At 39.0% G+C, this 24,979-nt stretch overlaps 1 protein-coding gene across 4 annotated transcripts in view; it reads right to left on the reverse strand.

The window, feature by feature from the left end:
* Positions 1 to 204: 204 nt before the first annotated feature.
* Positions 205 to 24,979, reverse strand: part of ERGIC3 (ERGIC and golgi 3) — a 28,526-nt gene continuing 3,751 nt past the window's right edge. For 3 of the 4 annotated variants that reach the window (XM_085302666.1, XM_085302665.1, XM_085302663.1), the window contains 10 exons: positions 22,641 to 22,734; positions 21,275 to 21,440; positions 20,733 to 20,790; positions 13,891 to 13,905; positions 10,083 to 10,114; positions 9,312 to 9,408; positions 8,214 to 8,278; positions 4,435 to 4,571; positions 3,070 to 3,125; positions 205 to 1,008 (listed from right to left, as the gene is read on the reverse strand). In XM_085302666.1, coding sequence (XP_085158792.1) covers positions 929 to 1,008; positions 3,070 to 3,125; positions 4,435 to 4,571; positions 8,214 to 8,278; positions 9,312 to 9,408; positions 10,083 to 10,114; positions 13,891 to 13,905; positions 20,733 to 20,790; positions 21,275 to 21,440; positions 22,641 to 22,734 — 800 coding nt within the window. In that variant the 3' untranslated portion in view covers positions 205 to 928. The remainder of the gene's footprint in view (positions 1,009 to 3,069; positions 3,126 to 4,434; positions 4,572 to 8,213; positions 8,279 to 9,311; positions 9,409 to 10,082; positions 10,115 to 13,890; positions 13,906 to 20,732; positions 20,791 to 21,274; positions 21,441 to 22,640; positions 22,735 to 24,979) is intronic. The other variant, XM_085302664.1, reaches the window with a different exon arrangement.

A 24,979-nucleotide genomic window follows, 5' to 3' on the forward strand; every position in this document is an offset into this window, starting at 1 on the left:
ATTTTTCAATTTCTCACAATTTAATGTCTTCTGCCAGCCTCAGCACCAGGCATTTTACTCACTTGCATAGATTATTAAAAAGAAAAAAAAAATCTTCAGCATCACGRTATCTACATACTTTGCCACATTACAGGAATTCTCTTATTCGGTACCAATTTAGTACCAGGGCTGATTCAAATAATTTAATTTAATTGTTCTTCTAAATGCTTTACCAAAAACCACRGAGGTTTAACTTTATTACAAAATATAAACAGAGGGAAAGTGAAAAACACAATCCAATTTAAAAATTAATTAAAACTACAAACAGTGATTTTTTTTTTTAACTGAAACATCAACTTGCATCTTTCATAAAAAGAATGGTTTGGAGCAGCCAGAGAACACTGCAATGCCCCATGCACATCTTGTGCRCCAGCTCTTGCCACATTGCTCAGCCCAGTTGAAAGCAAAGCATGAGAAATCTAGCACATTTTCACAGAGATCTGGCATACAGCATGAGTGCATTCAGAAACATTTTTAACAAAAAGAAAAAAATATAGATGGTGTTGCCAGAAAGTTTATTTCATGGCAACTTTAATCTGCTCCAGGTTTCACGACACCGTAACACCTTATTCCTGGAGACAAACACCATGCAGTATCTCCAGCAGCTCTTTCGGGAGGCAAATTTGATGAACATGGACAGACACAAAAGGTTTTATACAGTAGGGTCTGCACAGCCAGACAAGATGGCTAACGAATCTTTATAGCAGCAAGGTTCAAGCAGTTCCATCCACAAATTAATGCCAAAGAATGAAGAGACAGTAACGTAAGAGTGGTTGGGGCCATCTGGTAATTCCAAACCTCTTCTCTTGTGCACACACAAGATCAAATGTATTTTGAAAAAAATCTGTTTAGCTCTTAGAGTTTTTTGTGTAGTGAGGTCGTTGTTCATTTATGTTGTTTTCCCAAGTTCAATTTTCTTCTGGATGGCACGTGCTGAGTGATAAATCAAGGAGTCAATGAATCCTGCAACTAAAAGGAGAAAACAGATGGATCAATCCAGACATTCCCCAAAGAGTGAACAGCTCCAGGGAAAGAAAACACAAACACTTCTGTTGCTGGTAAAGAAAAGCAAACAGCTGCAGCTGCTCAGAGGAATAAAGGTCCCCATCTCATTAGGAGAGACAAAATCCAGTTTGCAGGGGCAGATGTGGCCATGCTTCTCCAGAGAAAGATCTCTCTTACAGCACTAGACGTGAAATAAGTCAAGCTGCATGTGCTAACTGATGAGTGAGAAGAATTTGGAGAGGAAGTTCAGTCTGGGAAGTTTATGCTGTTCCATTGCTCTGACATAGCTGGCCAAGGCAATGCTTCCTGTTCCATGCTCATTTCAGTCACCTTAAAAGTAAGCCAGTCCATGCAGTAAAGGGCATACTGCCCTTTATGGACCCCCTTTACRGGAAACTGCGATGTATACCAACCAAGGACACAAAATATAAAATAWAGTGATGCCTGTAATTCTTTATGCAGTATTTTCCCCAAAATCTCTCTAGCCAAGGCACTGAAAGGGTCTATTAATTCATTGCTTGCTTGGGACCAAGAAAATCTCAGAAAGGGTTTACTGCACCACAAAACTGCTACTCCAGACAACCCTGCATCCATCAAGACAGCTTTCACAGCGCAAGCTCTTGCTTGCCTAGCTCTTGCCTAGCTCACTCTTTTTTTTTTTTTACCTGAGAGAACACAGGGAGCCAGAAAGTGAAGATATTTTTATTGTCTTTACGAGATTTCCATGTCTTTTTTCTTTTATTCAGCACTTCTAAACTAGGGAACAAGTAAGGGTTYCTTGACCCTACACAAAGATAGGCAATTTGATACTACTTAAACTCAAACAGTAGCAGCTAAGAATTGATTCTTCTTTCTATTACTGAAGAATATGTAATTTTTGGTCTTGCTATCTAGTCTTTCAGTTAACTCCCCAGATGACTGCCATTTGTGCTCATTTCGCCTTTAAAATATTTCTACTTGTGGGATGAGTTTGATGCTGTAACACAAAAACTGTTACACCGTTGATTTGATTTGTCCACTAAAATACAGAAAGYCTAAACATGATATACATCAGCAAACACTATGAACTGGATGTTGCTGCTTGAGGACACTTGCCTCTGTCATAAAAATAATTTTGAAAGCCTTTCCCTGAGTTAAAAATTTAGAAATGAATACAATCAWATGTTTCAGAGACAGAAATCTGACTTAACAGTCAGTTTTTCAGTATCAGGCTAATTGAGGGTTGTGGTTCCTCAGGTGATGGGAAAGCCATGCTAATACAGGTATTACGTGATAATACCTATATTTAATGCCTATGTCAGTATGTGATACACTGAAGCTCTTACAGAGCTTCTTGGGTCCACCAAGGTCTGCTAACACATCTCAAGGTTAGCTGTTCGCAACCACGTGAATATCCAACCATGCTCCAGAGCACCCCAGGTTATTAGCTGGAATGCAAGGCTGGACTAAGGCTGGGCTCTGCCACATACATGAAGCTAAGTGCATGCTAATCAACTACTGCAGAAGCCAGTGTTGGGAATGAAGTCCAGAGACTCTGCAGGAGCCGGTCTCCCCTTACAGGACCCAAGCTAATTGGGAAGGCTACATCTAGTCTGTGCAGAGCACTCAATGCAGCTTCTGTGTCCAGGAACACAATTTGAGAYGTCTTAGCTGCCTTTGCCCACGGCAGCCTGGGTTCACGGATTTTATCAGCTTAGGTTCCACATTAAAGCAACCATCTGCTTGCAGACCCAAGCTGGCCAAGAAAATAGCACAGCTGCACTCATATGGATATGAAAGATTGCATTATTTGAAAACAAAATGTCTTGTAGAGCAAAAAGAAATACTATGAATGTCTCGAAATTCTGCAGTGCTAATAGCATTTTGATGCTTCTCCCATAGCTCAGCAGAACATATCATACCCCTCCCAAAAGTGGAAATCATTTTACTCCAGGAAATATGAGCCAACGATGCAGAATTAAGGAACAGTAAGATGGTAAATTTTTGCACTTTAGAGAAAAAAAAAAAGATTTAAAGGTGCAATACCTGTAAATATGCCTCCAACAATAGCGCAAACTCCTGTAAGAAAGTGTGTAAAGGACCTAGAACGAGGAAAATATTTTGAACAACCAGTGTGAGCTCAGACATCAAAAAGACAGATAAATAAAAATAAACTAATACAAACTAATTCATAATTATAGAAATACTAATTATACTACATAAATACACACCATATAAATATTAATAATGCACAACTAACAGATTTAACAATTAAATAACCCCTATCAGCAACAGGATRGAGTCCATATTTTTCCCATTCATGTTTTTACTGAAAAACAGCAAGCACTGTGTGCAGTGCACTCTAATAAGCTAAATTGCAACCATGGGAGGACTGAATTTATAAAGTTGAAGGATGAACCTTTTATTCCTAAGATTGCAGCCATTCCTGCTCAGACAGAATTCATAACAGGCTGGTATAATACAGAAACAAAATCTCCAAGCATTTGYTAATGCTAATACATTTTAAAGTGTCAAATTTAGCCTTGTCTCATTATGACCCTAAGAGGTTTGACAGCCACAACCCATTCTGTTTCCCCGCAATAACAAGTCTGTGGTTAACTGAGGACCCTGAAAAAAGAAACAGGTTCCACCCTCACTACAACATACAGAAAAGTTACAGGAAATGAAAAAAAAAAAAAAAAAAAAGTTGGCCTAGCGTGGGTGCCACTGTAGGTGCTGGTGAGAGGTTCTCAGTGAAAAATGTAAGAAATGGTAGCTTCATCAGTTGGTCATATTGGTTATGCTACATAAAACCAGGAAGTACTAGTCTTCCCATTAAGAGAATTCACAAGTTATTCAGCTCTGGATATAGAGATACCTTCATAACTTTTGCCAAAATGTGGAATTTCAGACTTGTGTCTTAGGCTTACAAAACATTTTGGAAAAGGAAAGAAAAGACTTGGGACATCATTTTCTCTTCATTAAAAGAGAGAACTTCCATACTTGTTTCTCAGGAGAACTGCATCATCAGATCCAGTCCTCAGGTACCACAGGAGATGCCTGCTAGAAGGTTTAGCAGTACAGTAGTACAAGGAGGTGGTTCTTATGATTTGCAAAAGGCTTTGAGGAGATTAGTTTGAATTATGAACCAGTATATCAGACTTCTGCTCACTGTACCAATTTACTTCTCCACCTTGATACTGAATTCAGATGCTTCAGGTAATATCAGAAAACCACAAATCCACTTTAGGTGTTTACACTAAGAGGAACTGCARTCGGGAGTGTTCCTTTATCTCTGCTGTCTGTGAATGGGGCTTGGATGACATTCAGGCGTCTGTGCTGTAGTGTCTAAATGAGGCTGGTGTTTTAACCCATGCGAAATGACAACAAAAAAGTCAAAAGGTCTCTTACCTGTGTTTTTCTGTCAGCTTCACCATCATAGGAGAAAGCTCATACAGCACAAACACACCGGGCAGACCTTGGTCTCCTATTAGCCCATTGGCTATTTTCTCATGTCGTGTAACTGAAAACTGGTTTGTCCTCACCACCTAGTGGAAAACAAAAATGGTGAGCATAACTTTGTTAACAAAGAAGAGGAAAGGCTACTGAAACATAAGCTCAGTGGACCATCTCAAGATCATCCTGTCCAATCATGTGTGACACCTGAGCTTAATAACAGTTTTGAGGGCTGTAAGGAACAGCACCAAAATGAAGTCTAATTTTACTGCAGGACTACATCTAGTCCAACTCTGGATCACTATCCAGGCTTGACTATTTTGGTTTCTGCTGGCTGGTAACAGCAGCAGCTGTTCTTGATCTCAACATCCCCCCCCCTAAAAAACACCTGTAGAGCACCAGTATAGAGGCCTCCTTGCAACTTTCCCATGGTGGTGGCCAGCAGTGCACCTTTCTGCAGAGCTGACCCTGCCTGGTTCTCCTCTCAGCTTACCAGCTTTGCCCATAGTAAAAATACTTCCATTATGTTCTCTTTCTGCTGTTCGTATTTTTGATGCCTGGGTACTATTCCATTTGTCCTTGGCAGAGGTCTGAGTCTATATGTGACACCAACTGAAAATCTTTGCTTCAGTACTTCAAAGTCTTTCTATTGTGAGCCATCAACTTTTGTCCATGGTACTTCAAAATTAACTGTCTCAAATATTTTCTTCCTTGTATACCAAGTCCATGTCATCCTCTGCCAATCTGTGGTCCACCTAGAGTGGTTCAGCAGACAGGACGGACATACAGTTTGCAAGTGGTTTAGATTCCAGGGGCACAGACCTGCTTGACCTCCTAAGCCTACTGGCTTAGCTTTACCACAGTGCTGTGACTTTCATGAGTTGGAGCCATGAACTCTGCAACAGAGTCACTTCCTAAGACCCTCTAAGACTTGACACTTGAGGCCAGTAGTACTGAGCTTCCACACAATAAAAGGAAAAATCATCTCCCCACATGAAGCATCAGGAGCCAATGCTCAGATACCATTTTGTGTAAAATAAATGGAATCTGGAAGAAAAGATAGCATATAGCCCTCTGAGAGCTGCAGTTTGAAAAGGCTACATACATCTAAAAGTGTGAAAAAATGCAATAACACGCAAAGACAAGAGAATTTCAGGACTGAACCCATCTCTGTGCAAACCAAGATGACTGATCACACTGCAGTATTCTTCTGTGCCTTGTGATTCCTCTACATGTTGTTCATATCAGTCCTGTGCTCAGAGCAAATAAATTGGGTTTATATAAAATGAAATTATATTCCATCATCCCTAATAACTTATCTGTCAAAAATTATGATTTAAACTGAAAATATACTATTCAGTTTCTTTAACAAATTCCAGGTTTTGGGGTTCCAAATACTGAATATKTAAGACAGGCCATGGAATAAATTTGGCAGCACAGTATGATCTACAGTTATCATAAGTATAAACAAACACGTTTATTTTGAGCAATGGTCTGCATGGATTCCTCTTCCACCAACTAAAAAGCAATTCTTTTGATAGGARAAAACCTTTGAAAAGAGAATGAAAAATGAAGAAGTCCTACAATAGAATTAGAGATTTCCTCTAGAGAAATGTAAGCCATGGTATAYCAGGAGGTGGCTGTAAGAACAGAGCTCCCATTAACTATCCTTTATACTTCAGGAATTTCAATTATCCACAGAAACTGCAGAGGGATCCTGAATCCAAATAGAATGTGCTCTGATATGGCCTGGAAGCCATATCTACTGACACCGCCTCTTAGCAAGTAACTTCCATTCAACTTCCAGGAAAAAAAGGTAGGTCCAAGAAAGACAGGGGATTTGAGGAAAAGTGGTTCAAATGAAGATTTATCATATGAAAAYTGATTGTTGAAAATGGTTGCAATCTTTGAATGAAGAAATAAAAATTACCTCTACCTTGCAAAAGGACACTATTCCAGCAAGCCATTCTTGACTTCCATGCCAAGAGGTATGAATTGCCCTGCTCACATTGCTCTAGAAYAGCTTTACTTGAGCATCTGTATTGTATCCACTGTGGCCATGTGGCTCCTCAAACTTGTGGTTCCTATGAAGCCTCTGAGATARTTAGTAATTTGCTGGTGATTTTAATTTCAATGCGCCTAAAACAACATGAAAGTTGTGTTGACATGCTCTAATCACAAAGGTATGTGTTGTATACCTGACTATGGAATGAGTCTCGGTGAAGAGTCAGCCTACAGGCTCCCAGGATTGTGGAGTTTCTACTGTGATTTAAGACTGTGTAGGACATGGGAATTACATTCTGCCATAGATGTATGAATCAGTCTCTGCACGGAATAAGCCCCAGAATCACACTTGGGTTTCATCTCAGAGGAAACTGGTTTGTTCAACAAGAGAATCTGGGCATGAACCATCCATGCAGTGTAGGCTGTATGTAACCAAAATCTGGGAGCCAGCTACAGAGCTAAGCCATCTTGTATGGGAAGGTACTCAGAGGTATTGGTGCATAYGGAACCTCTTTTTCTTCCTGCCAGGGTTAGATAAGCACCACTGGCATTTAAGTTGGCACAACAGTAGAGCTGCTGCCTCTACTGGTGGTTTCTTTGCAATAGAAACACATAAATTTCCATCATTCYGCTGCTCGTTATAATCACACTTGATGGTTTTGTGAATGGAGAGGGACAAACAGAGAGGGAGAGGCCTCCTGAGAGCCCCTGCAGAATACTAACAAACCACAATGACAGCTTCATGATGGATGAAAGAAGCAACAGCTCTGTTGCTTTCTCAAGCAGTCTTACAAACAGAGCATAAGTTGGCCTCTGTTCTCAGGACCTTTATCTCACCCTGATATTTTCTGGGTAATCTGTTTATCATACCTGTCCTGAAAGACCACATTCTGAGAGCAGGCCTGAAACCTAGCCAGCCTCTTTTGAAGGCTAATGAAGAAATTCTTAAATTGGAGACATGCTGATCTTGGGTGGATCTTTTAGGATCTCCTTGCTGCTTTGACTTCCCCTGAGCATGCACTGAGGGATAAAAAACCCAAACACGAGGAAAATGGTAACTTTGAACTAGGATGGAGGATGAAATATGCTTGATCATTGTAACATATTCCAGATGATGTTACTCCACGGAAATTGTTATTCTTGTTAGGCTTGTTTACATGAAGAATGTCGAACAGTTTGTGTTGCTTCCACCAAGTCAGCTAAAGAACATGGTCAGAGTCAGAATATGAGGAAAAATCTTTGAAGACTTTGCATTTGTTCTAGAGAGTGAGGAAGTGGATTAACTGCTAYGACAAATTAAAGAACAGTATTCAGAAATGTGAAATGTTGATTATCCCTACCAAATTACTGCTTACACCTAGGAGTTRGAAATGAGAGACTTGAAGCCACCTAATAAAGACATTTGTTTAGAATAAACAAACTTTAAAATATACAAAACAGAAAACAAGAAAGGAGAAGTACTTTTTTTGCACAGAATCTTGCTGGGATGCCATCTTGTGCTACAAGCTATAAAAAAAGAATAGAGTAACAGTTGGGGCTGCTTCACCTCTTACAGTTATGGTACTGGCAGTGAACAACACAGGTATGACCACAATAGATACTACTATATAAGACATAACCTGATCTCATGTGTAAGTCAACACCTACGCTGCAAGAGAGAATACAAGAATAACATGTAGATTTTTGATTTTCATAAAAATCCAAATCTATAGGAAAAAAAAAGTACTTACTTCACCGTCTACTTTCATATACACTGTGGGGACCACTTTGACAAAATACTGAAACATCATGGAAGCTACAGGCAAAGACAGAGAGACACAATGAATAGTCAACTGTATTAAATRGTAAAGAGCTGTAAAAGCTTAATTAACACGACAGGTGGGAACAGATTCTCTTTTTTTTYAGAGGAATTTCTCAAGAAATACCTTTTTTGCATGATAGATACTGGAGGTGTTCAATGAGAATGAAGTTAATGTCTGACATTAGTTTTCCTTTTTCTGAAGTAGATCTGGTTAACCAGAAATTAAATGAGCAGCTCTTTGGCCTTGACTAAAAGGAAGAATTTTTTAAAACCAATTACCTTATTATACTTATATCAGTTCAACTTCTTTCTAGAAAATTCTTATTCTAATACAGGACCACTTTTCTATATAACAGTATAACCATAAGATAACTCATCTCTAAATAAATATCCTATATCAACTTAATTAACACTGTACTTATTTGTGTAGRAACATTGTGTTTATCACATGAGATTAACAGGAAGGCTTCAACCAATGGAGAAAAAATAGGTGAACTCTTTCTGCTATCTGAGAACAGCCTGTTCCTTCAGTTCTGTTAATAATAATGGAAGGTAGYAGTCACTTTGAAAAACTTCCTATGAAATTCCCATAGGAACTGCTGCACCAGACAGACATCATTGCTSTACAGCAAGTATGAGTTAGGCCCTTCTTCTCTATTTTGCATCTTTTTGTTATTTCTTACTACACACAGTAGCTAGGTAGCACTCCCTCTGAACTAAACGTGATGTAGATGTTCAATAATGATGTGCTGTGTCCTCCCTTGTATCTTCATTAAAACAAAAAAGAGAAAATTTTCAGAGAGGTCACAGAATCGAAACAAAAAACACAGGCAGCTTTGYCCCAGATCAATGAAGGGACCAGTTTTAAAAAAGAGCATTGTGGAGGAGTCCAACTCTTATGCAGTGCTGCCAGGGATCCCATTACAGCTGGGGGAATTTTGCTCTTCTTCTCTTGTAACACTTACTAATTACAAATACTTAAGAAGAGATATGGTAAAAAAGAGATACGGTAAAAGCTGACTTTTACCTTGCTGTGCAGTGACATCCGTCCCATCCAGAGGGTTCACAATGCCTGGATAATCTCTTCCAAATGAGAGATGTTTTATATAGTGCGTCATATTGATCTGAAACAGAAATGCTAAGAACTCAAACAACTGCATAGCATCCCRAGGCAGGTAAGGGGCCTGAAGTTAATTACTTATGTCTTTTTCTGAGAGTAGCTCTAGAATAGAGCCAGATTCTCCCTCAACTCTGCACTTCCCTAACAGTAAACTGCAAAGCACTTGCTCTTCTTGTTATTCATGGGAGATTCCAAAATGTAGAATTTCTCCCTTTCCATTTGGAAATCCCCAGATCCTGGTGCTCTTCCCTCCCATCCACAGAGCATGCTCCCCAAGCTACCCCCCTCTCTGCCACAGGAGCACCATTCTGTCAAATGCCTTGGTGGTACAGGTACAGGTATAGGTATTATCTGCCTTACTCTCAGGGAAAGGTAAACTCAAACAGATCCAGAGGTAGTTGTGCAAATGGAGAGTTGGAGACTGGGAAGCACAGGTTCTGAACCAAGAAGGTGGCACTGTGAGGTCTCAGGAAAGGGAAGGAGGCTCGTAAGGCAACACAATGTCCCAGAACATACTTCGGAACTCCGTGCGAAAGCAGGTCCCAGATTCTGCTCGGATTCATAAAGTTTAAAGCCAGCTAGGTTCAATATGCTAGGATCTCAACATGGCATTGTGAAGAAAATCCAAAAGGAAAATAGACCGAGAGGATTGGAATACTGTATCTTGGAAACACTTACATTATCAAGTCCAAAGCTCTGGAGATCGTGAACTGCAACAGAGAAATAGTTTAATAATGTAGTTCAGACAATGATATCAAGCATATTTAATTACCTTATTTAAGCTTATGAGGGAGCTCCTTTAATTTCCATTGCAAGAAAATAACTTGGATTTCTCTTACTTGCAGTAGGGCACATGATAGATAAAACTGTTGTAATTCCCCTTCTCAGATAGACTAGCCACCGCTAGAGCAAAGGAAAGTAACTTTAATTTAGAGTTAATTCAGATTAGACATTTCAGTCTTCAGCAGAGTATATTCTTAACACAAGGGAAGGGACAAGCTCATGGAGCTGATCAAGGATAATTTCACTAGTATCTCAGTCACTAGCTGATATACAGCTTAACCTCCTTTAACTACTGTAAAATACTAGCACAACAGATCTAAACTAACGACAGAGCAGAGCTTCTGCCTTAAACAGTAACACATGAAAGGGTCCAAAAGAAATCATCCGCATCTCAGCAACAAAGCACTCCTACAAGCCTTGTTACTGCTGCCCAAGGAACACATAGGGACAAGAAAAGTCTTTGTAGGGACAGCCTGAGTATGGTGTTCACAAGTCACAGACAGGGTTATTTTCACCAGTGCTACCCTTTGGAGATATCAGCCCACTTCCTCTTTGCATTTCCTGCATACATCAGTATCTCAACTTTGGCAGCACTACGTACCCAGTATGGACAACAGGAGGCAATTTTTAAAAGGAACYAGTATCTTTTTGTTGGCTACTTAATTGATTTTATTTAAGGCCAGAAGCATCAGTCTCAGGATGGAAGTATAACTTACATCTAAATTCCAGTATCACTCTTACAGGTGTATCCCAAGTTATATTACCATCCTAAAGCAGTCAGTCTTTTAGCAGGCTGTGGCACATTTTAACAGGCAGATTCATGTGCTCAGGAAGCCAGACTTCACTTTTCATCTTAGCAAAGAAGATCACAACTCAGAAACTGCGGGCTATTAGTTTATGAGCTGATGGAGTCAAGTCACCAAGTACTGTTATATTATTAATGAAGATTAAGAATGCTGTTCCCTTAAAAGGTTTCTGTCATACAATCTAGCACAAGAAAGGCTGCGAAGCTAAAGAATTGACTGAAACTAACCTCTCCTTTAAAACAAACATTTATTTAACATGAGTATACCATATACTTTTTCTACTAAAATCTTTCTATAAAATAACAGAAGCCTTATTTGTGCTTATATAAAACTCATTAAAAATAAAGACATATGCATGCAAAACACAGGCTGTACTGTTAGAACAGGAAATGCTAAGCCTGAACTATATATACTTTTCCTTCTCCTAAGGCATTAATCTAGGGAAGCCACACTGCATTTCACAACTGAAATATTCATCACGCAGAAATTAAGGCTACAGTCAGTGGAATTAAGGCAGTAGCTTTGTATTACACAGCATTACGTTAAGAGCTCAGAGCTGCACTGGCTTCAGATGTTTCTGATTCTCTTCCTCCCTGTTCCTGTCTTTGAACGAAGGGTGCAGATATACCACCACCACTAGTACAGCAGTTTGTGTGGCTGTGCTTGCAGTTGGATCAGAGAACCTATTTGCCTCTTAAAAAAAAAAATCCTACCAAAAATTTGGAAACGTATGTGAAATCAGCAACTGTGGAAGGGAAAGGAAGGAAAGAGGAAGTGGCAACAGGATTTTACTACACTGTCTCTGTTACTGGTTACTATGAACACCCTGTTTAATGTTGCAATCAAAGTACTACACGCTTAAGTTGAAAGTTAGGTGGGTTAGCTGTCATTGAAGCGTTAAGACTCATTGCCTTTTGTACAGACACCAGGAAGCTAATTTTCAGCTAACAGTAAAATCCTATAGAGATTCTAGCTATAGACGATCAACACTTGAACTGGACTACTAATAAAACAGTTTTTGTCCCCTAGTGTTTCTGCTGATGGCTCACTGCCATCCCACAACCTTCTCTGTGCTAAATCACATTCAAGAACATAACAGACTGAAATGCAAATACCGCTTTATTCAAGGCAATTTTTGCAGTCAGATCAGCTCCTAAATAAGGCTGATCACAAGAGCTTGTGCTAACACATTGCGGCAATGGATMCAAGCAAATGGCAGAGAGCAGGGCAGGAATGCTTCTCTTGGAGAACGTGCACAAAACACCACGTTATGGTGTTTTCTGTTCTAGTGCTTGAGCAGTCACATTCATTAGCATGTGAAGTGGAAGCTGAGTTCTAGTGAGACTGAGAAATCTTACAGTAGCAGCTGACTATGAGATAAATTCAAGAGAAGCACATGAGAAAGATCAGTCAGATTTACCTTGTGTATGACTGATTTTAACAGCTGTAGCTATTTAAAATATGATTTCCTCATATTTTCCTCTRCTATAATGCTCCATACGTAAAATGCTGTAAAATATGTAAATATGTAATGTTTTTTATAAAATACTTCTCAAATAAATGATTTACACCTCTGTGAAAAGGCATGATCTGTACACTCATTTTCTAAAACAGTTTTCAACCAGATTAAAGGTTTATCTATCTTTGATCACTCTGATTATGCTAAGGACATGTATATACAGTTTGGGCTGGAGATAAATGTTTAGCTAACTGTAGTTTTCTTGACATAAAACAATAGGCTAGTCAGCCTACTTAGGAAAGGAAACAGAAGATCTTAAGAGGCTATCAGCTAGGACCAGAGATTGTTATTTCTAAGGAAATACAAACACATTCTTTTCTTTCTGTAACTGCACCTAAGTGCTTAGCTAGGTAAAATATAGAAACCTGTAAAACATCTTAGGTTTGTCAAGGAGTCTATCTATTTTCATGTAATCTAGTTTTCTTCAATGTTTTAGTAACAGAATTTTAAGAGCTACTGTCTATCTGAAGGATTCTCCCATCTTGTTTTTCTGACCTGAATAACTGCAAAGCTTCCTGGGTGACCTTAAAACCTGCTCCTCAGTCCTTTATCTGTAAAACAGGGCTAATAGCACTTCCTGTCACTGAGGATCCTGAAAATAAATACATTAAGATTGCAAGAAACTCAAGACACAGCTACTTAAATATGTTGCTCTGAATTGTGTTAGGACACCAAGTTTTAAACTGGGGATTAATTTTCTTGAGGAAACTATCTTACAGAAGCACAGCAGTGGGAAGATGGTGAGAATGGGATAAGAATGCATTGTGAAGAGGGGAATGAGGTGGGCAGCAACACCAAAAGCATTGCAGCTCAGGGAGGGAAAGAGCAGAACAGAGAGACAAAGCCCTCTACCAGATGTTACTGAGTTGAAACATCACATCTAACCTGTAAACACTGTGATTCTCTCATGCTTAAAAAAAATCTGAATGACTTACAGCCCCAGAAAACCTTCTATTGAGTATTCTGAAATTAGTAGGCTTGGTGCATGAATTCTCAGCAAAAATTCTCTAGCTTGTTGTACAAATGAGATTAAATGTGATAATTATCCYATCTGACTTCAAAAGACAGAACTCTCTCCAACTTGTTACCATATCTCCCTCAATTTCATTATCTGCACAGAAAAACTAATAATCCACCAACACATTATCTCCAACACTTATATACTTAAATCATTTAAGCCAAAGATTCTCAACCTTTTCCATCCGGTGACCTCATTTACCATATAAGAACGACCTGGGATGGTTCTCCCTTTAGCTTTCAGGAAATCTTCTCAAATCCCAGCCTAGATCAACAACTTCTCCCAAAGGAGATTTATGGGCACAGCAAATGATAAAAATTAGATTAGTAAAGTTTTGAAAAAGGATATAGCAACACTTACTCTCAACAGCGTGCACTGCAAAAATGAGCAGAGTAGGAGAGAAAAGAGAAATATTCAAATCCTTATAATGAAAAGCAGAGATTCAGATATAGCAGCATTTAAAACTCATACCAAAAAGGGGAAGAATAATTGCTTTGCCAATGTATTTTCTAGGGCACATATAAAGACTTCCTAGCTATCCAAAAAATTCATAAATGGACCAGCAACCATTGAAAGAGTAACTGAGAAACAAAAATGCAGGAATTAATCACTAAAAGAAAAAATACAGTGGGATACCCATATATTTCAAATAAGCTCTAAAGCAGCATGCCAGATATTTAGATCCCATTTTGTTTAGTCCCTTAGGGTAGCAGAAAAGTTATTTTATGAGSAACCAAAGCTGTTCAGAAGTGTAGTCAAAGTGTATATTCACAATATATTACCACTCAAAGCTGGATAGTAAGTTTTCTCTTATTTAGTCCTATGTTTCTTTCACCATACCTGATGCACAAATAAGTGCAAGTCACAAGGTTATTTTTGCCCATTCTGTTGCAAGATCCCAACAAAAGTGAATACTTGGAAGAACTGGGGCAGGTAAAATACATACTTTGACTGCATATTGCCAGGAATACTCATCATGGTTAAGTACTCTCCAATTTCTTTTGTTTCAAAAGACTACTCACATGTGGCACACTGTGCATGACTAACCAATAACTTCCATAGCTTTATACCCACTTGGAGATTGGCCTCTGAATCCTTCACCCAGCAACCCCTATTCACTCTACCGAATGCTACATCACTGGTGATGCTAGTATGACTGCATGGGTTTAGTTATAGAGAAGGAATAGAGAGTCTTCAGAGAGCTCCTTGGTAGATATTAGGCATTCCCAACAACTGATACAATTTGAGCCCTGATGGACTGTAATCTGGTGACAAACAGAAATGTCAGTTTTGTGATCATCAAACCAGACTTGACATATCTGTAAACAGCTTGACCATYTACATGGAAATGGGTGACACCTTGATTCTTTTAGCACCAACACAAGCAGCTTCTGAAAGAAGTTTCCCTACCAGTGTAAAAAGAAAAGTCCTGAGTGCTACTAAGAGGTAAAATAACAATCTCAGCCGCCAGTATTCAGTTTGGGGATGAAATTACTTAATTTTTTGGAAGACGCTACTTTGAGATAGAAGTTAGAATGAGCTCACAGCAACACCCACTCTGGAAGGAATACTGTACAGATGGACCCACTCTGAAATGAAATCCTAGACAGATGAAGGCTTTGATTCCAAGATTTATTTCCAAGAACGTTGATGGGCAGAGAAGTGTTCAGATGAAGTAATGGTATTTGTAGAAGGCCTGTGCAATGGTAACAAAGTCATGACTGGCAGGGCTCTGGGACAGAAACAGAGGAGTCTGCAGACTCTGCAGCAAAAAGAACTAGTGACTTACTCTTGGTAGTCAATGAGAAAATACCAAGAGATCTAAAAAAAAAAAAAAGAGATCTAAAAAACAGTAACTGGTCTTCAATCAGAGGCTGCATGYCCTTTGCAATCCAGCATTCAAACCATTAGAAGCTACACAAAGTAAGAGAAGTTATTAGGGGTCATCCAGAATGTTCAAGAACGCCTTCACACAGATTCTGACTGTCAAACAAATCTCTATTAGAGAAGGGAATAAGCCCTCCCATAAGTACAGGCGCAGAACATTAATGAAGGTGTGTCATCCAGTGAATTCATGCTCTTAGAGAGCTAACAAAGCTTTGTGGATTTCCTGGCACAGCTCAGTGATCTGAGTAAGCGACTCATTTTCCAAAAAATCATCATCTCAAAGATGAGATTTTTTTTTCTTGCATAATTGTCATCACATACGGAGAGGAAAAGAAGTGGCAATCACAAAAACAGCRTCTTCAAAGGTAACTTCATTCCTCTAGTTGACTCTCTAGAGTGTGAGAGAACCCCAAAACTTAGATCACATTCAGAACTGCTTCATTCATGGAAATCATCAGTCACTGAGACTGTACCATTAAGACAGAGACCATTGTCATCAGTGTCAACTTCTTTTTAAGGGAATTGAAGGAATCTAACAACACTGCTCTCTAGTTGTCAATAAAGCATGATGGGCATTTCTTCCTAGAAAATATTGATGACAGCACCTCAGCAACAGAACAGTCTCAAGACAATCTAAAGAATGAACGAGAATCCTCAGCTTCCATCTATCTAATCAGAGCATGGTAGGAAGAAATACAGCAGTGAAGCAGGAAGCAAAGTGAGGATCATCTCGCTCCTGAGTAATCYATCACTAAGCATTTTCCAGCAGCCAGCACAGCTTGAGTGAGAAGAATGCGGCTACTGTTGCGACTGCTGTACAGACAGGTGTGAAATGGCAGCAGCTCTAGAACCACAGGCCTCAGGAAGCTAAAGCTAAAAAGCCAGATCATTCAATCATTGTTTTTCACTCTGATATAGGAAGTATAATTTGAGAAAGAGAAGATCTGTGAGCTGTAATGAGCTTCTAATCACAAACCTCTCTGACCCTGGTTCTAGTCAGGCGTGCTACTAAAGTCAGCTACAGAGAGAATGGTTATGATATGCAGAATCAGAGACAGGTAGAGATCATGCTGGAGGYTGTCCTTAAAAAAGGTGCAAGTGAAAGAATTATCTTCACCAAAATCTGCAGGATCTAGTGCAACTGGATCATAGATGAACTGGTGAACAAGATAAGAATATTTGGAGCCAATATGACATGCAGGAGTGGGGGGTCTTCTGTGATGCTGAAGATGCAACACCACTGCGTAGTTAGAAAGGGATCAGTTTTTGATGCCTCCAGTAACCAGGGCTAAAAATCAGTGTCACTGCTTCAAAAGAAAATTCCTCAAATTTCAGCTCTGCTTCTCTGGGAGCACAGTATTTGAAGGAGAGACAGACAGAGAACCCGACCCAGAAGTACAAGCAGTAGATACATATACTAGCTAAAAAATATTTAACCATTACAGATGCCACAAATGCACAAGGTTAGCCTCAGGAAGCCTACTGGAGAGAACAGCTTCGATGATCTGAGACGACAAATGAATAGCGACATGTGCTAGAACATCTAATAATGAGGAACACTGAAGATAAAATATGAGCAAAGTCTATGCTGCAGAAATATCCCTAGCAATAAAGTCACCAGCCTCCAATAGTCAGTTGAGAAGAACTAAAGTGTCCCTTACTGATGAACCAGGCAGGAGGAAAAGCAGAGCAGAAGTCTATCTTTYATAGATACCACAGGGGTTAAACTTTATCCACCTTTGAGGCTTCCAATTATGTATACCGACAAAGTGAATGTACATAAGGACGGATAAAAATCAAAAACTGAATCAAACCTGCTGAGTTCTTTCCAGGACAAAACCCCCCAGCTACCTCAATTTACAAATTACCGTACACTTCAGGACCTGGGGATTAAGAGATACCAAAAGGAATGCAAAGTTGTATTTACTGACTGTGGAGAATGACTTTCAGGTAGGTTACATACAAAGCACAAAACCACACAAAGTACATAACCATATAAAGGTTACATGCAAGTACAGAAAAATATCCATGCAAACAACAGTAAGTGAAATAAAACCATCTCACCTGGATTTAATATTCATGCAAGCAGAAACAGAAGAAAATAAAAATGACAAAATAACTTTTTTCTTAAAAGTGGACAAATACTTTTTTTTTTAATACAGCTTTTATTTTTCAGCATTTCCAGTGTTTCTAGTTCCTTCAGGCACATGAAACTATTAGTTCAGGCAAAGGATTTCTGAGGACAAAGTATGAGTAWGTGAGAACAAAAATACACACAAGGAGAGAAAATAGTGTATGAAAAAGGAAGTTGAAACAAGGAATGAATCTTCCCTGAAAAAGTAAGGCTTGTTCTGGGCCTTGTCTATTAAAATAAAAGGATATCAAGATTGATCTACACACAAATCTAGCATAACTGAACAGGTATCAAACAGCACCTTATTCAGTGCTGGCCCTGCACGTGTGTTAGCTCTAAGTCACATGTTACTGCTTATTCTATCTTCTGAAAAAACAGTGTCAACTTGCTTCTACCCAAGAGAGAAATTTGAAGATGTTAATAACAACCACATGACATAAATTGAAAAGCTCAGACCAAAATTACATTTATGATCATATTTACTAAGTGCTTCCAAACAGGACCCTCGGCTTTGTCATGGAGATGTCTGTGCAGGTTCCCATTTCTGGAGAGCTATTAAACAAGAGTAGTCCTCAGGGTAAGGAGAGAGTATCAGCACAAGAAACTGAAAAGCTGGTCTCCCAGCTTCAATATCTGAAYAGCAACAACAACAACAAAAAAAGAYAGACTCAGATCCAACCATCAGTTGCACAGATATGGAATAGCCACTCCAAAATTAGGCAAGGAGAGTGAATCAGTGAGTGAATTTTTCATAGTATTGACATTCCTGTCGATTCTTATGTCTTACGTTTTATTTCCTACTGATTCAAAACAGTAGGGAATACAAGACAGTAGCAGAAATACTGTCAAACATCACAATTCTGTACCAAACAGGTCTAGCAAATTCATTATTTTATTGCATTGTTAATGTGGTTTATGATAATATCTCGGAATATTCAGACTTCTCTTAGGCATGCAGCTTTATCCTGCATGACAGCCTATTAGGCATATCAATAGGACTAAACAYTAATGCGTACCTCATTAAATGGATTCAAAATCACACACAGAAAAATTCTAACAGYAGAATTATAATCAAAAAAAAAGTATTTCCAGAGGAGTTCTTGGAGTTCTGTCCTCTGACAAACACTAGTCTAAGTCTTTATCAGGTACTAAAGGAAAATACAAAACCTCTGTCTGTAAATCATATTAATGAAAAAAAGATTATGAACAAAGGTTACACTGAGGGTAAAAACAGTCTCAGCTTCATATATAAAACAACAGGCTCTGAGCTGCCCATTTCTCTCAAAGTGGGGATCTAGTGCTTGGCGATGTCATGAAAGCCTTGCCCAGTAACAGGTTGAAAAAGGGAAACCAAGTACTGGGAATTATTAGGAAAGAGAAGAAAGTGAGAACGTCATCATGCCATTGATCACAACATTAGTGTGGATCTTATCCCTAGCTGCAGTTCTAGCACTTCCAGAAATAGGAGAACTAGAAGAGGTTCAGAGAAAGGCAGCAAAGAAGCTCAGAGCCTGAAGGACTTCCACAAAAGACCAGCTGAGTAGGCTAGGACTCTTCAGCTGGGGGAAAGACATGACCTATAGGGTGGCCCAGGAAAGATCCGTGACATCCTGAGTGGCAGAGGGAGAGTGGGCAGGGATCATTCACTGTCTTTTCCAATGGAAGAGCAAGAGMCATCAAACGAAGCTAGTGGCAGCCGGCTGCAAGCAAAAGCGAGGAGGTGTTTCTTCCTACAGCAGAACAGACCTTTTGAACTCCTTGCAAAAGGGTGTTGTAAATGCAAAAAGTTTATATGGAATCATGGCAAGATGGGAAAAGTACCTGAAAGAGAGCCACTGAGGGCTCYCCATAGACTGTAACAGACTCAGGAAATCTCATGAGCTGAAAAAAATTGCACATTAAGAAAAGCATTAAGGGCCTTTTTTCCTTGTTATTTAATATGTAAGAATTCCCACAAAGCACAAAGATGATGATATGTTTACCCATATCATCATCTCATCCTTTCATTGCACTCAAAACTACCAATACTCATAACTCAGCCTCTGAAAAGTTTGCAATAACTTTCTATTTTTCAGCTGTACTTTCTCTCTGCAGCCCGTACTTTTTTAGTTCAGTAGATCTAAGACTTCTGGGGCACACACAATTAAGAGCTATCCTGACCTTACCCTAGGTAAGGTATGTACACACTAGGGTACACATACCACATAGGGTACTTTGTTCTCAGGACAGGCAGTTTGCATTCATGCCTATTAAAGAGAAAAGATGTAATGGAGAGACTTCTCATTAACATAGATATATGTTGTAGTGTTGTAAATACTGGTTGTGGTAAGGCTGCTGTTGCCATGCTAGTTTAAACATAAAAAACAAGTTCTGCATAAAAAAGTGATTTTTTTCAGACTAATTTATGTTGATGGAAAAGACAAGATCTCTGCACAAAAGTGATTTCATCTACAGAAAGTGGGCTCAAAAGCTTGTTTTTTTTCCAAACACATCAATTACTCTGACAAAACACATTCTCCCCACGATCTTTACCTTAGCAATACAGGTAACACTATAGATAGTGATAGGAAGGGTAAATCAGGCTAAAATTATAAGTTCTTTGTGAAACTTTTACTACAAATTTCATGCTTCAAAAATTTGATCACAAGAACTGCAAATGTTTCATTAAATCACATAAATACTTCCAATCAAGTTCCTGTTAAAGATAGGGCATAAACGAACTACCAGTACTCATTTGGTCACTTTGTATTTATATATATTTTTGAGAAAGCCCTTTACAACTTAAATTTGTTTTAAAAGTACTGAATTACTTAAAATTCTCCGGAGWTACTCTCTAAAATATCTCTTCCAGAGATACTCATATTCATGTCCTGGACTGAACAGCTGACTTGAGACTCTTCCAGCAGAGAAGCGAAGTTTTATAGAACAAGTGAGACTATTTGTGGGCAGCATCTCATTCTTTTCCAAGTTCCTCCAAATCCCTGTGGCAATACCTCCAGAAAACACTTTTCTATTTGTTCCCGATGGTTCTAAACTTCTATAACAGAACTTCAACAACGTTCTCCCCACTAAAGCAGTGCTGTTTTTATTATGGGTGGCAATGCAGAGATAGTCAAAGGGAAAGCACAGATACACTGTGAAATTAAAAAGTTACAATAAATAGAAAAAGAAAATACTTTACCATGTACATGAGACTGCTGAAAACTTTTTCCTGGTGCAAAGTGAAAATTTCCAGCTACCTGCAGGAGACGGTCATCTTTCATTAAAAGGTCTGAATCTATATAAACAAAGCAGCAATACTGGTGCTTGGGTGGCGCTTTTCTTTTTTTCCTTTTTTCTTTTTTTTTTAACAAAATATATACCAAGCAAGTTACTTTCACAGGTGACAGTATCAGCAGACAATATACTTGTGAATCTTCCTTGCTCACCACATTTTGTGATAAATGGTTCCACAACTGTTTGATACCCAAGCTGGCACTCAAATCACAAGGCCTACGCTTCCTATCAGTCCATGCAGTGAAACACAGACAATGTTCTGTTTCCACTGCTTTTCTCGAGTCTCCTACTGCACCCCTTTATGGACAAAACTGCTTTTTGGAGCCCAGGGCACTTATACCACAGCACTATGAACACTTAAGGCTGGAAACGGAAAGGAGCGCTCAGACTGCCTTTTCAAAGTCATCACTAGCACATAGGAGGTTTAAAGCAAAACCCATCTCTCACCTTGTTGACTTCTAGGAAACCATACACTTGGCAACCCTCATTCTTCTGCTCTTGCATTTTTTGGCTAAACCCTTCCCTCTTGCATTGCTCTATAGTATCCGGATTCTTGAAGGCCCAGCCTCGTCGCCTGTATGCTTCTCTGACATCGTCACAAGTATTACAACACCTGTAAAAGCACAAACACCATCTTACTATCTTTATCATTATAAAAAAGAAATGTTCCTGCTCAGGATGTGAATCCTTGGCAGATTTTTATTCCTTAAAGCAATAAAGCAAATATCAGTGACCGGACCTTGAAGGTTGGCTTAATGTTTCTGAAAGAGCTCAAGATTTTTGAAGTACTTTCTTGAGATTTTGACATGAGGACACAAGCTATTTTAATACTGTTCTCAAGTCTGAAAAGGGCTTTGTCTGTCCACAGAGCCATGTCACTCCTTTACATGGAAATTTCCCACAAAGATGCCATCCATGTCCCACAGTTCTGACTAGCTCATAATTTCACAATGTGAACAAAGTGTCTGCCTGTTTAAATTCCCATTCTTCTCAGTTTTTAAGCCAAGGCAGTCAAAACTGCAAGAAGGGTTAATGGAGAGCTCTCTCCATTACTTTTCTACCTCTGGATAACATCCTCATCATCAGAAAAAGATCAGTTTTCTTTAGTGGTTTCATCTTTCATTGGGTAGAAGAAAAAGCTGATGGGTTGAATCATGAATCTCTCAAGTTGGAAACATTCCTGGCGAAGAATGCAACTTGACAGACGGGACAAACAAAATTATTAAATAGACAATAATAGTGAATGACAGTCCAGAACCTRTGGACCAAACACGGATCTATTCTTATAGGACCTTGCAGATGGGAGGAAGGAGAAATCCCAAATGACACCAGTTGTTTGTGGGAGCAGTGGACGTCCAATCCTTGTCCACCTAAGAATGCAAGGCCTGCAGCAGAAGTGAGAAAGCAGGGCCATAACCATGTCTAGTCCAAAACAGTCCACTTAATGGTGAAATAAATTATGCTATGCCCCTCTGATATCAAGTAATTCCAGAAAAGATACAGCTTGATGAGATACAATCTTTGTGATACTGAAAAGGTAGTGCAGTTTCCCACAAGCTTAAGTAAGGACGCGGACAAACCAGACAACTTAACTCTGCACATTCCTAACAATCATGAGGGCAGCTCACCAATTATATCTTCAAAAGACACCTGCAACCACAATAGTTTTCAGAATATTCTGAACACACATGCCCAGGATTTAATTCCATGGACCTTCGTAGACATTCTGAAAAGAAACATGCATGCAACATAATGGTATTAATTTGAGTGCTAAGAAGATATGCATATGCAGAAAGAAAGGTATAAAGGTTACCGAATGTCCTCTGACTCAGCCCCATAACAGCTCTCACAACGATCAGCGTCCAAAGAATTTGGATCAAACACTTTTTCTTCTTCTTTTCCCAGTTCTAAAACAAAATTGGATTCAAAGTGATGAGGCATGTCGAGAAACAGTATGGTATGCTTCTAACTTGTTCGCTGTGTCAGTGACTGTTCTATGCATGAATGCAAAGAGTTTGAACCCAAGGCTTTGCAACAAACATACCATTTGAAATAGYATGCATAGAGCCTTCTAAGGTTCCAAGACCAAGCATCAGACGGGTATCTGTCATCTCAAGAACATTTACCATAGAAAGAATTGGTTACCTGTGAGTCTTGCTGGAGCACTGGTCAGTATGTTATTCACATAAAGGTTTTATTAAAACATTGTCTAAAATAGACCTGATCGGTAAATAGTGACTGCTACAGGACTCCTTATGTAACAAAATTTGAAATGGTTGTCAAATATAGTCAAGACAACAGTGTATGATGAATAATCCTGTCCTAGATGTGTAGGCTGCATTAGGCTTAGAAGGGTCCAATATCAGCATGTTAAGAAAGCAGGGAGAGTTCTGCTCCTGCTGAGGTTCTTTGTTTCGACTTCTGTATAAAAGGAAAGTCAGAAACCACGTAAGCATTGTCCTAAAGAATATCATTCTGTGCCTTTCCAGAGGTTAAACATGTGCATGTGTTGGAACAAGCGTGTTATGGGCTGGGCTGTGCTAACAATAAACAAAGCTGTTTCTTTGCGAAGTAAGATTAGAGCAGGAGTCTCCTGACTGGAACACTGATACCAAGCCCTCCAAGACGACAGTGCTGACAACGGGCACACACACACATCAACAACTGCTCACTAGAAAGCTCCAAGGAACTTCTATCTTCTTATGACTTAATTCTGCCAATGTCTGTGTGCCAAGCCTGTCTGACGCACCATCTCAGTATTGCTGGGGTATGAACACACAGTCTTAAGCTCTTGTGTGCAGAAGGCTGAATACCGCTAGCAAAAAGATGGACATGTAGCTGAGGAGATGAGGGATGATGACAGATTAAATACACAGAAGAGCGGGTGATCCCTCCAGAAAACTCAAACAGGATTTTCTTTTACTGAGAACCAAAACAAATACTAAAAACCTGTAAATTTTGGAGTTAGGATTAAGCAAGCCAAAGTAGTCTTTTTCTTAAATTTCATTTAATTTTTTTTCAAAAATATTGAAAGACCAAAGGTTTTCATAACAGAGGGCTCCTGTAGAACCAGGCTGTTTCACCCCAGGAATCCTGAAGGGATCGTGTCCCAGAGACACTCCGGACTTGGATTATTCAAGCCCTCTAAGGTACTTCTACACTACCCTACATAAGCCCTGAAAAGATGGCTCCATGGATAAGTAACTCCCTGGAGGAGAATATGATATATGGTCAGATACTGCTGAGGGGATAAAACTTTATTARGGACTTGTTTATTGAGATTGAGAAATACAGAGCAGGTAGATGAAAATAATACTAAGTATGTGCCACAGAAAGTTTTTAAATGAAAAATTAGAATGTATGAAATATGTATGAAATCAATTATTAACCTTACCTCTCATTTCTTTAGTCAAATAGTTTGTTTTTGTTATGATCAAGCAGATATAAAGTTTTAGGAAAATAAACACCCACTATAAATTAAATGACTGTGTGGGACTTCTATTCTAAAACTTACAACGTTTAAAGTAATTGAAAGTGCAATTAAGGATTCATTATTTACATAATGGCATTGCTTTTCATCTTATATTTGTAATTACACTAAAAGATACTCTCAGGAAATATAGCTTCAGGATTGTTACACTTTGTCAAATTTGAATATCTTTTGAATTTGAACATCTACTGTTGCATGGTATCTTTCTAGATGTATTACCCAATAACAATCATAGATTCATAGAATGGTAAGGTTGGAAGGGACCTCTGGAGGTCATCTAGTCCAACCCTCAGCACAGCCCATACAGGGACTGAACCCGCGACCTAGGCTTTAGCAGCACCACGCTCTAACCACCTGAGCTAAACCTGCCCCCCAATCTCTTTTCATATAGCTATTAGCTGTCAAATGAGTTGTCTCAAAGACAACATCCAACGGTAATACACACAGTTTAGACAATACAAAGAAACTGCAGTGCATAGAAAACCACATGCAATTTCTTGCTCTTAAAATGGTCCTCAATTTGTATGTATATAAGATCTATCAAACTGCAAAAATTTGACTGTGGCTAAAAGGAAGGAAATTATAAGAACCGCCATCTAAGCACAGAACACAACCTATCACAGGAATCATGAAATTTTATAGTTATCAACTATTTTAGGAAT

This window comes from Rhea americana, unplaced genomic scaffold (genome assembly GCF_003343005.1).
Source record: "Rhea americana isolate MKP2758 unplaced genomic scaffold, rheAme1 scaffold_190, whole genome shotgun sequence".
NCBI classification, from domain to species: domain Eukaryota; kingdom Metazoa; phylum Chordata; class Aves; order Rheiformes; family Rheidae; genus Rhea; species Rhea americana.